At 34.5% G+C, this 18,692-nt stretch overlaps 2 protein-coding genes across 3 annotated transcripts in view; one reads left to right on the top strand and one right to left on the bottom strand.

Moving 5' to 3' along the window:
* Window positions 1-1,061, top strand: part of LOC137406297 (inositol 1,4,5-trisphosphate-gated calcium channel ITPR3-like) — a 134,780-nt gene extending 133,719 nt beyond the window's left edge. Inside the window, 1 exon segment of the mRNA XM_068092849.1 lies at window positions 315-1,061. Within this exon segment, the coding sequence (XP_067948950.1) occupies window positions 315-476 (162 nt within the window). The 3' untranslated portion in view covers window positions 477-1,061.
* Window positions 1,062-1,833: 772 nt separating this feature from the next.
* LOC137405837 (heparan-sulfate 6-O-sulfotransferase 3-like) lies at window positions 1,834-17,528 on the bottom strand. Of its 2 annotated transcripts, none has more exons than XM_068092254.1 (8): window positions 17,431-17,528; window positions 16,903-17,063; window positions 12,932-12,994; window positions 11,412-11,475; window positions 7,381-7,543; window positions 4,548-4,673; window positions 3,712-3,810; window positions 1,834-3,586 (listed from the first exon to the last, which is right to left on the bottom strand). In XM_068092254.1, exons 2-8 carry the CDS (start codon window positions 17,032-17,034, stop codon window positions 3,070-3,072), a joined length of 1,164 nt encoding a protein of 387 aa, XP_067948355.1. In that variant the 5' UTR covers window positions 17,035-17,063; window positions 17,431-17,528; the 3' UTR covers window positions 1,834-3,069. The 2 variants fall into 2 exon arrangements, with proteins under 2 accessions (XP_067948355.1, XP_067948356.1); XM_068092255.1 differs by having other exon boundaries at window positions 11,412-11,472.
* Between the last annotated feature and the right edge of the window lie 1,164 nt (window positions 17,529-18,692).

Below are 18,692 nucleotides of genomic sequence, written 5' to 3'. Positions count from 1 at the left end.
AAACATAGTGTTAGAAATCAGTGACGTAATGGATGCTAACTTGGACTATATAAAGTCGAAACTTCGCTTATATAGTTAGATTATTTTTATATTGTTTGTTCCCTACCTACCTTCCCCTACATGTAACTACTTACACCTACATGTAACTACACATTCACTTACATATGACTCTACTTTCACCTACATGTAACTTATGTGGTGTTTATTTTAATTACCGAATAGGTAGTGACACTCTTTCAATTGCAAGAAACCAATCCGATACTTGACCAGGCTTCATAACTAATATGTACTTGCACTTGAAAATAATTATACAGGACGAGGAAGACTCAAATGAAGTCAAGATTGACACGCTTCTACAGAATGTTAACTATATCATGGCAAAAATGAAAGAACAAGAAGCTCTTAAATTCTATGAAGAAGAAGGGCGCAAGCAGCAGGAATGGATTCAAAAGAACACAGACACAAAAACCAAGTGAACACGTGATTGATAATAACGGTCACCAGTAGGTGATCATCCGTTGTCTGTATGCCAAGCAACTCGTGTCGAACCACAATATTGCCTTGCAAAGCATGACAATTAATGGCATTAGAAGGTGGGTTTAGTTTGACAGATGTTCTTGTACTCTTTATTTTACCTAAGCATCTGCATACTTCATGGGACGCTAGCAAAGTTGGCGCAAGATGATGCCTAAAGACATTACCATGTTGTGTGATAAGTTATTGCTATATCAAGCTTGCTTATTGGTTTTCTTTGCTCAACATCAATATTGTATGATGTAAACAGTATTTATATGTATTTCCAAATGTTTATCCTGATCAATGCCTTTCTATTCCATATTTCTCCATACATTTCCATATAATTTGTTATACCTTATACCAACAATTTAGTACTATTAATAGCATTACATGTATTTTATTTGTAAATGTCAGTGCTGTAATTCTCAAATATGTAGTGATTGACATGCGGTTTAGTGGAATTTATCATTTCCAGCAAGTTCAAAGCGAGGCAATAGTTATACGAAGAGATACTGCATAAAGTATGTAATCAGACAACACTGCATCTCAAACTCTTTCTGATTCTATTAAAAACCTGTAAGGTTTTACACACGCGTGTACATCAAAGTCTTTGTGTAACTAGCACAGCTAAAAAATATTTAAATCAGAATTAATAACCAAGTATTGATAAACTGATTTTATTAGGAACAGACAGCACAGCCAGTAGTTATGATCATAGTGACAGAACTAGCATTCAGCTAATGTCTGTGCAGCACACAAGCGTATAGCATTGGTTTCATTGTCAAAATTGAGTATTTGAAGTTCCTTAGATAAGCCAAGCATACGGGACGATAGCAGCTCTATTGGAATAGAGGTGGCAGTCGATCTGCGTTGTAATTAGGCTTGGTAAGAGACTAAAGCAAAAAATGAAAACCTTGAAGAAATGCAAACTGTTACCATGACTATAGTGGGCACGTGTAGTAATGTCACGCTCCATGTAAGCGGAGTACACAAAAAGATATATCTCAATGGTGCTTTTATAAGCCACTCCAAGGTTTGCAGGGCTAGCCAGCATTTTTTATTCATTATTTACACACCGGGTAAAAACTATAGAGTTGACCTCGCACATCTGTGCAAAGCTATTTTAAAAAACATGTTTAAATCTAAAAATTGTACTGTCAACTAGAACTGCCTGATGCCAAAGTATCATTTGCTGCCGGGACCACTTTTAACTCAGGAACCTGTCCTTCACTTCATGCATCTATTACAACCACCTTACAATCACATTGAGTGCACTATTGAAAATCTATCGATCTGAAGTTGAACCAAGAAACAAGACTGATTTTACAGGATATATATTTGTAATAGAGCACCTATTATAGCGTAATCACACAGACAACTGAAAAGATCCATGTATTTTAAAATTATGCATTAAAATACTCCGTTAGAAAATAACTAGAGCAATAGAACTCTCTGCATAGAAAGATGTCAACACAACCCTGCTTGTGTCATACAGCTCTGAACATGCCTAAGTCCAGTCATTGAATCACTGTATACACATTAGAACATGTAAAAAAGAAAACTAATACATTGTGGCATAAGAGACAGGGTACAACTGTACATGTACGTATCACGTAATGGGAACGGTATAGAATGTTGTACCTTTACGCAAGTATCGAAAAAAAGAATACAGGGCATGAAGGGCATGATAAGAATCATTGACACGTGATGACATGTGAAAGAGGATAGATATGTTCAATAAAAGGCCGGATTATTTTACAAAAGCTCTAGATCAAATTATTAATCTACCTTTACCAGTTTTTCATAGAACGTTGTAAACTTGGAATGCAGATTCTGGAGTTTCCTCTAGTACATCTGATCAGGTGTGTTGGAGTTTCCTCCCAGTACATCTGATCAGGTGTGTTGGAGTTTCCTCTAGTACATCTGATCAGATGTGTTGGAGTTTCCTCCCAGTACATCTGATCAGGTGTGTTGGAGTTTCCTCCAGTACATCTGATCGGGTGTGTTGGAAAAGTTGTGGAGTACCTAAGTCGCTGCCGTTCGACCACCTAGTAATTTGGTCACAGATCTAGTTACAAAAGAAACTAACAGTTTCCCAAAAAATAAGTCTATAAAACTTTTACCAAAAGCTATTAAAATTCGTTGTTGGTTTTTGTTTTCAGTATTCGTTAAATTTCTATATAAATATATGTGCCTTATGGCATAAAATGTTAGTAAAAACTGGCTTGGGATAAATAAAAACGGCCAACGCAATACTAGATGGGTAAATTTGAAAAGAAAACTGGCAACAGAAATTACCTGAATAAAATATCACTACTAAAACGAAGCGTTATTGCAAGATAACATATTAAAACACACTTTACATTGACTAGACAGCGTTTATGAAAAATGTGAACCGCAAAGAAAAAAATCACTAGAAAACTGATCTATCATCCTTTGTGGCCCGAAAAAAGTACCAGAATAACCACCTAAACAAATTATAAACGCATTAGGTTGACAACAGCACCAATGTTTATATAACGATGAACAAATAAAGTTTGACAAGAAAAAATATTACATACTTGATTGTCCATCATTGAACTTTAACTTTGAGTTCCAACTCTTAGTAAAGTTATACCGCGCAAAAAATAGTTGTTTGGCGTAGTCATAAAGTTGAATATCCAAATCGTTGTTATCTCTAATCTGTTGCTGAACTGTCGGCTTGAGCATGTCGAAATAGTCTCTCGTCTCATGGATGGTCTTGGGTCGCAGGACGCTGAGTGGCTGCTTGAACCGGAGATTAAATGTGTGTTCAAACAGATACTGGGACTCATTAGAAAATTCCTTCAGAGCAAAAAAGGCGAGATTCCGAAGGTTATTTTTGGCACTTTCAAGTATAAGATCTTTATTCCATGAATGACTTGCGAAGTTATCATAACAATCGACCAATGAGAGATTAGCCAGCATTCTTGTCTGTCTGTTATTGGCTAAATTGTAAGGGCAGCTTAAAAATTCGAGTAGTCTAACTCCCTCCCACGACTCGTTGAAACAGAGTGGCACTTCTTGGGCAGTCGCTGATCTACCATTGCACCTGTGGCAGCAGGAAATGTTCAATGGGAAATGTATGGAGCGTAACATACAAAAATGGAAACAGATGAAGCTGAAAAAAGGCAAATAATCTTTAGAATAAACCAAATAGTACATTTAAGAACGTACTTGAGGGTCATTCCTGACCAGGTAGCTCCTCGGTTGGTGTGCATATATTCACTGATATAACGCTCTATTGGGTCCCTCAGCGTGGTCAGTAGCAGATACCTACACAGTTAGGATATATACTTACACCCGAGAAAAACATGTCTGCTCCGGGTGTTAGTATGAGATTCAATCGGGCTCTAACTAGTGACAAAACGAGGGTTCACAGAGGAAACTACCTTTCAAGATAAAATTCTATAAACCAATAACATGATTGTTTTGTTCACCATATTTTACACAACTGAAGCCAGGTGGCTCCTTGTCGCATAGAAACTCGACTGTATAGACTACAGCGCCACTAAGGGGCTGGGTGAGTGCTACTACAGTGCTAGCTTATTGCTCACATAAAACGCACTTATGAAAACTCATTACAAAAACAGATGAAAACCAGAAATTTATTCGGTACAAGCCAAACTTGCAAGTTGATATTTGAATAGAAAAAGCACACGATATTGCAGTACAACAGATTAATGTTATTGTACAGAGTTTTAAATATAGATGGTTCCTAAAAGTAGGGAACAGTAAAAACAAACAATCTGATACCGTGGGCAAAACTTCTGTTGGCTTAAGCCAGAATTGAACAGATATTCTGTTCAAATGTAACAAAACACAACAACAACGTGAACAGTCAAAGATATTTGTTCCACTTTTATGAAGGCAATCAAAATACTTTTAATATTGTCACACAATATTCTTCAGTCAGGTGTTGGTATTGCGAGATCATACGAATTTAATTGAACACACATTCAGCATTGCATTGAAAATGGAAAAACAAAAGACAAACCCATACAAAATCTAACCTTCGCTGCCGGTGTAGATTCTCAACCTGATCAGGTTTGGATGTCCGAAGACACTCAGTCCACTCGGTGAGATCAGCGTGCAATCCACACATCCAACCAGTTGAGTAGCGGGAAAACAGCCACTGCCTGCAAACGCACCCAAATACACGATAGCAATAGCCGACTGATTCTTCCACTGCCCTAAACTCTGAAGACTAGCCTAAAGATAGCTTTGGAGCACTTGAGCATCAAACATAAACCATATACAATACTACTTTCTAAAATTCATTCACCGACCGTGTGATGGGGAGAAACCTTCACGAGGCTACTATAGAGCAAAGCTAAGCCAGATTTGATCAGCTGATGGTACATCGACCAGGACAGCGAGTTCTTTATTTAAGTGTTACAACAATGGCATAGAAGTTTGAGTGTCAATTATAAACCTCATTCTATTCAGCAAAAAAATAGATTGTATACGTATAGGTATAATTTCTCTACGATGTAATTTTGAAGAGAGTTTGTCAAACTTCTATAACCGTATGACTGTCCGCACAGTGCAAAAACACCGTACTGAGCAAGCTGCAGTGACGGAAAAGATGTTTGAGATGCAATTGTTTAATAGGCTAATTCAGACCAAATTTGTTATCTCAACATATTTGTTGTCTCTTCTACTGATACTATGAATCAATAGAATGACTCCTAGGAATTCAACTAGTTTTACAGGAAAACTCAATCTTCTCTTCATTTAGTAAGCAGTTTAAATTGTAACTCAAATTTTAGGAAGATTGTTAAAAGTCACTCGCTGTAAGATTGGCCTACAAAATAATAAAACTAATTCCTGTGTAAGATAAAATTAAATCAAGAACCGGTTACCATTGACAATATAAATAGATTTCATTCATACACATCACTCATCCCGAATAGATTATGAAAACATCCGTAAGCAGTTAACTTCTTCATACTCAATCTGTCTGAGCCACAAAAGTCATCCACACTAGGATGTGTCAACATGTTTTAATCAAAGTCAGCAATAATAGCATTTTCTTTCCATCCATGCCAGTTAACGATCGAATGATAATCATCCACAGAAATTTTACCTAGGCAGTTGCTGTACAGTAGCACAATCAACAAGATGTAAAATTATAGTCTAACCTGAGCAAAGCTTTACAAGCCTTAACATACTCTTTCTTAATCAGGATTGTGGGAACGGAGGCAAGGTCAGTTTATCAAATACTGAATTATTATGAAATTGCAATATTTGCTTCATTATTATTGTTTTTGTTAAGATTTGCTATGTTTTAATCACTATCTGTAACTAGTAATGTGAACACACACTCACGAATTTATAATCTTTTAGATTTCACGGTGTGGTGAAGTATAACGAGAATCAACTTGTTAATAAACTTCTGAACGGCTCACTACATCAGTGCATCTTAATATAACTCTCACAATCCGGCGTTTTTAGAGTTTTCTCAAAACTCTACATCCTGGCCTCAACAGACATTTTCAGGGTGACATTACAAACGGTTTTTCAAACCTTTAAAAATAGTATTAGGGAGTTCGGATCAAAGAAGTTTTTAATTAAAAATGTGGCAGCTGGTGATACTCGTAGATATGCTGCCTTAAATGGTTTCAAACTTGACTAAAAATGGTAATTATTTAACTCACTGCATACCTTTTTTGCAATTGCACACACAAAATTATTAGTTAATACAATGCACCAATGCGTTATGATGCCCCTTGTTAGAAGATTTTTTTGTCTTAATCTATGAAACATTATGCTTTTTTGCCCTCGTGACACAGGAGTGAATTAGTTTTCCGCCATACGATATCAACAAAAATTTCATTCAAAATAAAAATTTGGCAGTCAGCGTACTGATTACGACGAAAATGTTGATAAGTTCAATTCACCATTCATGTTATATGCCTGCCTAGAAGGTAAGAACTTCTCCCTGTGCGTACTGCGCATAGTACATTGTAATTTCACATTTTCTGGCAGATCATAACCAATAAATACACTAAACTTAATGTAGGTAACTACAGTAACACATTTACAATTAAACACCTTTACAGTTGTTTTATTATTGCTCCTAACTCATTTCAACTACACGAAACCCTTTTCTCATGATATAAAGTTTGAAAGTGAGAATGGTAACTGTTGTTATATGTTAAATAAAAATACATTTTGCGCAGATTTTTAATACACGGGCATTCAGCTAGTCTTTATTATAAGAGCAGAGTCCGCCTGTCCGTCTGTCTGAAGCCATGTTAGGAGTGTAAGAAAAAAAATTACATCACCTAGGAATCGAATATTCAGCTTCCCAGCCACTTGACTACTTTGTTGCATTGCAGAATAATTGTGGAGATACATGTATGAACGATGTTGTTCTAGTAAGCGGCCACTTGCATACTCGGCCACCTAGAAGCCACATTGGGAACCGCCTCATACGCTCAAATATGTCTCGTATCCCATTAAAAACTACATAAAAACAATTATAATGTGAAATAATATATTATGATATTATTATAACAAACTGATAAAGGCGGGTATGACAGAAATTAAAGCCAACATGCAGTCTTTAACACAGTTTAGATAGTGCCTGCAAAGGTTGAAATCTGTGAAGAATGTTTTCAGATGAAAGAGCTAAGAAAGAACAATTTTCGAAGAACTGAAACGTAGTGAATATTAGAAAACCATTTGATTCTTAGAGTGTCTTTAGAGCTATCCCTTCAAAAATAAAACAGAAGTACAAAAAGACAAACTTTGTTGATCCATTCATTACAAAACATGCGGATAAAAATACATATGTCAACTTTTACACAAACTGATAATTAGGAATGCGTCATAAAATACCTTTTACCATCACTGGCGAAACATGGACATCTGAGTTTAGTATTGATAGGTTTTGTGCACTGGCATGGATTCCTCACATCCAGGTTAGTCACCAAGTTCTTTCCAAATGTTGTCCCACCCGTCTTCTGTATGTGAATGAAGACAAGGACATCGATAGGGCTATCTACATACAAGCAAATCAAACATATAATAATGTGTTTAGAGCTGAGAACATGATACTAATAGACTTCTATTTTATAGAGACTACATGATATTCTTGGTGATACAAAAGCATTTCTTTTTTTATAGAAAATATACGGTATTCTGGTTGATGCAAAGCAATTCTAGTTTATAGCTGAATGCCTGGCATTGCACGGGTAATAAAACAATCACCCAATGAATTTGAGTAAGTCAAATTAGTAACTTAAGCTAGTCTAAATTTTTACTATAATAAGAGCTGTGTTTGAAGTCAGCTTAATATTCATTACATTACACGTAATGACCTCTCACGATTTTAAAGTGTGCTTGTAATAACTAAGTGTTTCCCCAAACGATTTAAACGTGCGCATTGTAACTGATGTAACAAATCCAGTGCGAAGGACAGTTTTCATTTTTAAAACTATATCGTTATATCTGGACACACAAATGACCAATAAACAAACACTGAGATATATATATATATAGGTGCACGGTATTCTTGTTCATATGAAAGCAATTCTATTTTATAGAAAGATAATAAATACATAATAAAAAATGATTGAAAAAGTTGATACAAAATTATGAAGAAACCCACTTTTAATACTGCATAACCTCTATTTGCCCTCCACTTTGACATTCTTTGATCTTTAAGAACCCATTATAGAAAGTGATCAGTAGAAAAGTGTCCACAAAATAGTACTACTAATGACTCGGTTACATCAATAACAATTAATTTTTTCATTGTTGCTGTAGTGAGTGCCATGGTTTTAGTGACGTGTACCTGAGAAGACTGATCATCACAATCATCAGAACTACACTCTGATTCGAATTCACTGAAGTCTAAATCCAATCCTTTGTTTTCAGATCCGTCCATAATCTTACAATCTTGACTAGAAACTTTAAAGCATTTGCATTGATACTCTTCAGGAACACCATACCATATAATATTAACCATTGTTATGGCGTATTCTAACTTTAAAACTAACTTTAAAATGTTAAAAATATCTTTTTATAGGGGAAGGGGTTGCAAAATAAAGCGCCATGGCATTCAAATAGTTTTTGCGATAAGTTTTGAGTTGGCATATGACCATAACTGCAGGAGGCTTTTAACACGTTCCACTATATGCAGATACTATCAGATAGGCTAGAAAATTTCACAACAAATTGTTGTTAACAATGCTTGCAGCTGCAGTGTCAATTTTTGATCGAATCAGAAAGCAAACTCTGGATCAGATGTTTAAAAACCCTATGTATACTAAACACAGCCATAGCAACTTATAACACTGCACTTTTCAGTGCGTAGAGTACCATTAACAGTAGGACTTATTACTTATCCATCTATACTATATATCTAAACCTCAGTGTTTGTCATTTGTTGGTCTGTCGTTCGTATGTCCAGTTAATAGCAGTTATAGCAAAGAAGTTATAGCAGCGAAAAAACTGCTTCGTATTAGCATTGAACTCGGAAACAACGGTTCTGCAGACAGGCGTGCTAGCCACTACTGGACCAACTAGCACGCTTGAATAAGTCTGGCATTCCTGAAGATCATAATAGCGAGAGATCATGACTCGTAAAGATTATAAACACAATTATTCCTAACCGTGGCAAGCTAGTTGCATTGCTTGATGGTAGACTACTTGGCTTCACATCTGTCCATCCATAGAATGTACAGGTTTGATTCCTACGAGATGTAATCTTTTTTCTTAAAGCCTAGACGGAAGGACAGACACAGCTCTTATTATAGTAAAGGTTTAAACTAGCTTAAGTTACTCAAATTCATTGGGTAAAGAAACTTAGCTAATAATAACTACAATATCTGCCACTGTTTATAAGTTGTTTTAAATCTTTTAACGAGTGTGTAGCATAAGAAGTAAGAGATGTTTTGTCACAATTTGTTTTAGCTATGCCTCGAGCTTTGAAATATTTTAATTATGCATTGGCTAGACAAACAGAAATAAACATCTTCATTTAAAAATTAGAATGGTAAATGTTTTTTATCATCCACGCAACCCTGGGCATTCACCTAGGTATTTATGTGTAACAGCTTTTTCGGAAGTTACTCGTTGGTGGGAAAACCTGCTAATTAGCACTTCGATGGATAGATTTGAAAAGTGTAAACAAAGGCCCAAGTGTCCTATTTGTTTAATTAAATAATTTTTTTCATTGGAAAATCTATATATGTACAATGCACCCTCAAGATATGATTTTAATGCGTTTCAAGGTTGGCAGCACACGGTCGAAAAATCGTATTGAGGGGGTATAGAAACCATAGTAATTATATAATGGAAACATCCTCTGGTAAAAATTATCAAAATTTTATGGAAGTACTGTACCTATTAAAAATTAGTAACAAAATAGTATGCTAACCTTAGTAACTATAGGTACCTACAGTAACTTTAGTACATTTAGTGTATTTATTGGTTATGATCTGCATTAAAATGTAATGATGCAATGCGCTATGTGCAGTACGTACCGTAGAGAGTTCTTACGTTCAAAACAGACCTACGTATAATATAAACTTTGAATTCACTCTAAATAAGTTTAGCTTACTAAACACACTTAAAGCTAAGTTTTAGTATGTATTTTCAACTATTTTACTGAATTTCAACTTATCGTTAAAATATTATCACCAAATATTTTCTTGCTTCGCTTTCAATATAATTTTAGCCAATCTCATTATAACTTTATTCAATCCAATTCGCTAAAAAAGCCCAAATGATGCTGTTTTCGTATTGAAGTGAATTTTTGTTAGCAGACCAAGGGAAGTTGTCCGACCACTGACCTTCTGTTTGCAAAGATCGAAACTCCAACTTTGCTACTGGTCTTGCATGGAAAATATTACCATTTTACACTTGAGAATTGCAGAACTGAGAGAAATCGGCCATCAAATCTCTTTCAGGCAATTTTAAAATGCTTTTGGCAAACAGAATTTTAATTTGTTTGTTATTTTGACAGACATAATAAGCACAACGACTGCCAAACCTGACCCCGTGGGAAAATTTCGTTGAATTGGAATGGTGAAATAAAATTCGAATGGTGAGGGGAAAAATTATCATGCTCCAATTCATAGGGTGAAAAAATCATATATCAGGGTAATCGTGTCCTGAGGTGGCACTGTATATATATACACACATATATATATATATATATATACCATAATATGGCTATATATATCATATATATGTGTATATATATATACCATAATATGGCTATATATGGTATATATAGCCATATTATGGTTTGTTTACTCGAGTTCATTTGGTGATTGTTTCATTACCAGGCATATTATGGTATATATATGCCTATAATATATATATATACACCATATATGTATACCGTATATATATATATGTATACCATATATGTATACCGTATATACATGTATATATATATTAGACGGTCAGGTGTCAGCTCATCAGGTGTCTTTGTTTGAAAAAAACAGACTCGTCCTCAAGCGAGCCCGCGAGAAAAATTTGCAGTGAAGAACAACTCAACTTTTCAGATAAAATTAGTCTAAACAATTACTTCACTCATTAATATTAGTGAAAAATTATTTTTTAGCTTTGAATTTTACTTTATCTTATTTACACATAGTCGTAGCATTACTTTTGAACATAAACGAAATGATAACTAACTACTTATATATAAATATACAATACATAATATATGTATATATAATATAGATAAATATACAGTTATTAGAGCAGTATAAACATATTTAGATGCTAGCTAATTCCTCTACACAAACAGGTCATCTTTAGATTATGCTAAAGTTGTAAACATTGATGTGATGAATACTGAATACATACTATATATTACATAGCACAGTGAACGTGTACAAAGTAACTCGCACCTGTGCTGAATGCGAAGTGTCTATGTAGGTCTTGGAGAGAAAAGTTGTACTTGATAGGCACCTGCTAAAAAGACCATCAGTAGACAATGGGTGGGACTACTGCCATGCAACCTTCAGAATTTACAAATGTATTTGCAAATTAATTACTGTAGTGTTTTTGTCTACTTCATAAGACAAAAAGTCTTGCAACAAAACTAAAACTTCAACTGATAAGATGTAACCTCAAAACTAAACCCACCATACAAGTTGACTAGCAATTGCCCCCACAATGTTGAGACAACTCATCTATCCCTTTCAACGGTGATTATGCAAAAAGCAGAAGAACATGACAGACAGGTAATGAGAAAGGAACAAACCAAATATTACTGAAAAATAGTTGAATATTCTCTCTGATTGACTTGATAGTATGGGATGTGAACCGTCAAATATTGATTATTATGCATTATTTTATTTTTACTGTACAAATAATTTATTTTGACAAAATCCAATTACGCATAAAAAACAAAAAACACAAATATTTTTACTATTATCGGAATATTAAGAACTTTATAGGGTTGGGTCATAAAGACCCCTAGTAGAAATGCATGTCTTCAAATGCTCTAGCCTACAAGCAACATTGAACTACTTTGAACTAGGGAGCTAAAATTAAATATTTGATCATCGAATGATTGAAAGTTTATTGACTCGGTAAAATGAACAGAATCTGAACTATCAGTGCTTAGTGTCTTGAGAAACATTTTTCATAAATAATTCAATTAATTTAGTTTGTTTTTTCACAACAGGATCCCGGACAAACAGTCAATCGATCATGATATAGTGATTTTAAGCATAGTTAATGCATGCGACTTCGCTGTCACTCACCACTGCTGTTATATGCTGTAAATACAGGTGAATTCATTGGTGGTTGCTTACACCATGATTTTAAGGCGCTTCCAATGATTGAAACAACAACTAGTTATACATACTAACAACTAGCTATACCCACCAACGACTAGCTGTACCTACTAACAACTAGCTATACCTACTAACAACTAGGTATACCTATTAACTACTAGGTATACCTATTAACTACTAGGTATACCTACTAACAACTAGCTATACCTACTAACAACTAGCTATACCTATTAACTACTAGCTATACCTACTTACAACTAGCTATACCTCTTACGACTAGCTATACGCACTAACGACTAGCTACACCTACCAACATTTAGCTATACCCACCAATGACTACCTACACCTACCAATGACTCGCCATACCAGATAATAACTAGCTATACCTACCAACTACTAGCTATAACTACTAACAACTAGAATTAACTGAACATAAAAGTAGCTAGCTAAATCCAAAAAAGTGAGAATCACATGTGCAAAATGGAGCAGAATTAATTACTTACAATGTTGCATGGTATTGGATCTTTCTGCATGGCATACATGGCTCTATGGTTGCATGAAATACTATGAAACAAGTCAGGGCATAAAGGTATGTTAAAATGTATTAGTATTACTTATATGCCAACCTGATTGATATCTTCCCTTTCACCAAGAACGGTGCCATTACTCTTCACCTCTCTGATATCCTCCTATAACAATCAGCATCCCATGCTCTCTATATTCATCACTCCAGTTATTTATCGGAACAAATGCAATCTTTACTATAATAAGAGACGTGTCTGTTCGAAGTCACGGAGTGAGGTTGAGAAAAAACCTTGCATCATACGAAGTTTGAACACACGACATTCAACTTTGCCATCCGGCAAGCAAGCGCCTGAGTCGAGGATCAACTTTCTGAGGTTTTAGAATTATTGCGCATATACAGTCAAACATGGATAACTCGCCCACGGATAGCTCGAACACATGGTTAACTCAGACGGTTTCTTTGGTCCGTTCCCACGTAATGAGAAATTGCTATAGATAACTTGAACTCAACACTGTTAACTCGAACTGTTTTTTGCCCAACGGCTACCGAAACGGTTGTTGTCGCTTTAGAAAATCACTTTATTCCAAGCCATAGAGGTAAACCTCAACTTTTCATAATTCGTAAGCGTCGTTATTACCACCATCGGCAAAATATTTTTTTCAACGACTTTTCTAAAGGTTTGGTGAAATTTGATTTATACCAAACATCCGCTTAGCGATCGCCCTTCGGAAGCAAGGTAAAGTGAGGTAATCTTTGCATAAACTTCAAGAAAAATCGGCAAAATTGATCGTGGGTAAAACGCTCAAAAGAAAAAGATGTCTTTTCTTGTGAGCTTTTCAACAACGATCAAGTTTTGCCAATGTCAATCTAAAAAATGTCTTGGCAATAACATCACCTCAAACATCAAACCAATCTCAAGTGATAGAAAAATCTCTATACTTTTTGATAAAAACGTTTTAAACTTTACATTAGAAGCATTTAATTTGAAACAAGCCATTTGTGCTTTTGATTTATATTATAGTTTGTATATGTACATATATCTACTAATAAATAAGTAAATACATGGACTTGTGACAGTGCTCTGATAACTTAAATGCTCTGATAATTCGAACACTTTCGCTCGGTCCCACGAAGTTCGAGTTATCCATGTTTGACTGTACTTATTCTCCTTATACATGTATTGACACACCTGACGATCTCTCGTAGTACACTAGACTACCAGAGTACTAGTAATGATAAAAGCCACAACCGGTGTTAGATCAGACAATGATATACTAATTACGGAATCAAGGCAGTGATGGCTTGAACCAAAGGAGTGCCTGATTGAATCACGAAAATCACTTCTTGGTGCTCCAATTTATCCCAGACCAGTTTTTTTTTCAAATTTGATATCAGTTGAAATCGAAATTTTTAGTAACATAACAGTGATCTCTATTAACCAACACTTTTTTTAGAAAACATAATATTTAAAGCCGTCACTTTAATTTAAAGCCGAGCCCACACACAATCTTGCACACAAATCTGAAAAGCCTGTTCACACGCACATGCACTATTTCATATACAATATATAATTATATACTAATCGTATTGATAGACAGCTATTTACTAAATCATTTACTGAATTTTTTAGCAGTGAACCCGGAAAAATTAGATAGAACATCCTTCCCAAAACTATAATCATTACATAACTATAATCATTGCATAACTATAACCAATATACTAGAAATTCCCCTGTCATACAGCCCACGGCCAAAGTGATATTGGAAAAAAGAAAGGGTGCTGATGGTTGAGAAATGCAATATTAGCAGTCAAATGGCACTGCAGTGCAATAGGATAACTGCAATGGTAGCTGTAATGTACTGGGTGTTATTATGTACAACAAACAGCAATAATAAAAGGAAAAGATTATATGTTTATATCTCTCCCCCGCCATAGGAGAAATGCAATATTAGAAGTGAAATGCACTGATATTATTAGAATAACCAATATTATTAATATAGTAATAATAGAAAACAAATGCACAATTTTGTTTAGATTTCAAAACGTCATAGCTAACAATATCAAGAAGTTGTGACATTTATATAGATTTAAAAAAAATCTATTTAACAAAACTATTTAGAAAAAATAATAACAGTAACATATTGCCCAACATCAGTCACTATAGACTTCGATCTTGTAAATTCGAATGCTTATTCTTATAATTAAATCTTATAAAATCAAAATATTGTAATAATCTCATAAAAATCGATAAAAAAAATATCATCGTCATTTCTTTTACTTTCACTGCTTTGAAAATCAGTTGGAATACCAAAGTACTTATAAGTGTCCAAAATGTCAGTTACTTTGAAATCGGCAAAAAAGACACGATTACGTTTCAGTACTTCTACATGAATTACAGAAACCTTCGGCAATTCGACAATGCTATAGACTGGTGAAATGTGCACGTTTTTTCCCGTGAGATACGCGCGACTTAATGGTTCTATTCTCTGTCGCTCGGCGTTTCGTTTGCCGGTGTTAATTTTAATAAAAAATAAGGCTTGTCAAGTTTTAATAACTATTTTAGGCCGAATTAATCTGTCTATTTATGTATAACCCGATCAGATGGGTAAGGTTTAGGAAATTTTCTACAAATAATAAAAACTTGGTAACATATTTAAATAGGTTTATATGTGTTTTGTATTGTTATTATACTTAAACGACTCCATTGAAAAATGGTTAAATTTGTTGATGAGATTTCGGTACAAGGGTTTGCGACGGCCATTGATGAATAATTTTTCGTGAGTTGTGTGCACATATGCATTTAACATAAATCTTCCAAACAATCGCTTCGCTCGTGTTTGGTCATGGGAAAACTGGCTTCAGTGGCAAATGTTAAAAAATCTTAAATAGAATTCCTCACATGCCTCTGACAATCAAATACGATAGGACAATAACACATTGTCCATAGTATTTAATTTTTCAGTCATCAGATAGGATAACCTGCAAAGCTATAGCTATAAGTATTACGGGTATGGTTGTCCTTGACCTATATTACTGCCTGTCCATGAAAAAATTTCTTATTAAAAGTAAAGCTGTCTGCCTTGATTGCATAGAACTTATTCTTGCCACTTCCTCAAAAGCGCTTTTTACAGATTCACAAAGCATTTTATTAAGTTTCTATCTAAAAATGTCAATCTACAAAGAGAGGAAGTCCTTATTATTAAAGTTAAATCAATATTATTAAGAGGCTTCTAATAACTTTAGTGAAATAAGAGAATAACATAATCATCATGGATGTTTGTCTTCAACTGTTACAAACCTGAACAAATAACAAATGAAACAAATTGCAAAATTTAATCCAAAAAAACTGAATTCAAAATATTCCGAAACAAAATCTGTTTAACATACTGCAGCTTCCAAGTACTGAAACCCTAGATGGTACCACTCCGCGTCACGTAGCTGACAGAGTATATATTGCAGAGCATCATCTCATGGTTATAAAAGTTATACAGTTAAACTCCAACATATGATGTAACGTTTGATATTGTTTCCAACATATGACGCTTAAAGTTTTTCAAACCGGTGCAGTTGTGTTACTAGGTGAGGAAACTGGTAAGAATTAAAAAGAAAAAGACACGTTATAAAATATTGTGAAACGCGTATTTTAATTTAAACTGCCAAATCCATACTAAAGTATGTTGTGATAGCCATCTCTATCATTACCTTTAATTACGAACTTACGATTTGTCAGGCCAATGCTCATTTCAGCATGTCTATGAAGTAAAGCAGGTACTGATAAAAACACCTTTTAATAGCTATCAAATCATTAATTATTTCACATATAATTTATATCAGGTTTGTTGCTGAATTATGATATTAAATTAAAAAGCTATTGCAAGTTTTTTAGGCTTTGGAACAAAATTAATGCAATACATTGTATTGCCATAACCATCTTTGCTCTAGGGACAACATATGACGATCGGGCCAATAGCATACATGACGTACGTTTGACTACAGGTGCATTAAGTATTATGCAAATTAACAAATAAATAAAAGGTGTTAGAGCGATCAAAAAACCCGCACATCACTTACTGTAAATGCATGATGGATCGTCACTGGCTGTATAATAGCATCTCTATTTTTGGTGCTAGAGACCAGTATGTAAAGAATGGTTGCACCACAGAGCAGCGTAACTAATGTTAGAAATTGCTTTATTGATTTCATGATTAGCCATCTGTCAAGTAACCAAGTATCTGTAAAAAACAAACTCGGATGTGTACTATTAGGCCTACTACTGAAACAACTATTTCATGATTTACAATCACTTCGTTAATTTCAAGTGGCATACTCCTGAAAATTGTGAATGATTAGTAAAACACAGGCAAAGAATGACAGAATATAAAAACACTAACTATTATCAACACGTAATATATTTAGAGTTGACAATGCAAATTGCAACCGTCTTGCAGCTAATTCAAACGTATCCTTTATAATAAGACGAAGCTCCGTGATAACATGAACAATGAATGAACAATTTGTGATCTAGTAAACACTAATATTCGCTGCACAAAACATAATCAATTGAAAAACCCTAAATACGTAATAACCAATGCTACTTACATATTCAAGCCACATAATTCTACATAACATAATAAGAGGGTAATAAAAAATAGCGCTAAATTTAATTTAATACATTTCAGCTTTTTCGGAAGTTACTTGTTGGTTGGAAAACCTGATAATTAGCACTTCGAAGGATAGATTTGAAAATTGTAAACAAAGGCCCAAGTGTCCTTTTTGTTTAATTAAATAACTTTTTTCATTGGTAAATTTGTTACAGTAAAACAAAAACTGTTTACTAATTTAATGATTGGCTATTTTAAACGAAAACTCAGCTTTAGACTGAACTGTAAATTTTCTTTTAGTTTTTACACAAATAATCTCAAACTAAACAGGAGTTGTTCACTGCTATCTTGCATTCAGGATACTTTTACAGTTTCCATTTTATTTGATAATATGCCTGCAAACAGAGGCTTTTTGTTATTTTGGTATAAGCAAAATAAAAGATTGCTAACTAATTAGACTGAACGGAAACTTAACGGGCATGATGAATTGTTTCATGTAGAGCACAACTCCTACCAGACATCAATACGTTTTAATAGAACTCCTTTAGAATCGTTACACGTTATTAACTTATGGCCACTTATTACTTGTGTACCCCCCTCCCCCGATATATGTTCAGATGACAAGAGAAAGACTACAAATAATGCAGTGACTGATTAAATCAGGTATCTCTCATATCATTCCCGCTTCTCCTCACAGCTCACCATACCTGCCAACTCTCACGCATTGGGCGTGAGACTCACGCAATCACCCCAAAGAAAAAATGAAAATGCGTGAGATTTTTGCCCCAATTTCCACAATTTTATATATACTATCATTGATACATCAATTGCCCCAAAATCAAATCTCACGCATTGCCTCACTCTTGGGTTGGCAGGTCTGCAGCTCACTGATAACAGAATTAAAAGCTGATATCAGGAAGATAATATCAAAAAATGTAGAACTTGATAATATTGACTCTAAAGAACTCAGTAAAACAACCATTACCAATCTTACAAAATCAAAATAGCTGAGAAGATGGACGGTGCAACTAATTAATGGGAATTGCTCACTAGGTCTAATTGCAACTCTCCCAGTAAACCATTTATTCAATAACTCAATATCTCTAAAGACAGAAAGGAAAGCACTTGCGGCACTGTGCGATCTGCTAACTGGTCATAGCAAGCTGCAACAATTCCAATATACCATTGGAGCAACCAATACACCTACATGCACATGTTTGTTGGAAGACGAAACTAGTATACACTACCTCTACCAATGCT

Source organism: Watersipora subatra, chromosome 10 (genome assembly GCF_963576615.1).
Source record: "Watersipora subatra chromosome 10, tzWatSuba1.1, whole genome shotgun sequence".
Classification (NCBI taxonomy): Eukaryota; Metazoa; Bryozoa; class Gymnolaemata; order Cheilostomatida; family Watersiporidae; genus Watersipora; species Watersipora subatra.
Note: the sequence above shows the minus strand (reverse complement) of the source record. Positions and strands in the feature narration are given on the sequence as shown.

What these genes read in the sequence shown, in the direction of transcription:
- LOC137405837 (XM_068092254.1), bottom strand. Translation starts at nt 17,034, where the DNA reads ATGAAATCAATAAAGCAATTTCTAACATTAGTTACGCTGCTCTGTGGT. An exon ending in CGATCCATCATGCATTTACA is followed by an intron (nt 12,995 to 16,902) that starts GTAAGTGATGTG and finishes TGATTGTTATAG; the next exon opens with GAGGATATCAGAGAGGTGAA. An exon ending in ACACTTCGCATTCAGCACAG is followed by an intron (nt 7,544 to 11,411) that starts GTGCGAGTTACT and finishes GCTTGTATGTAG; the next exon opens with ATAGCCCTATCGATGTCCTT.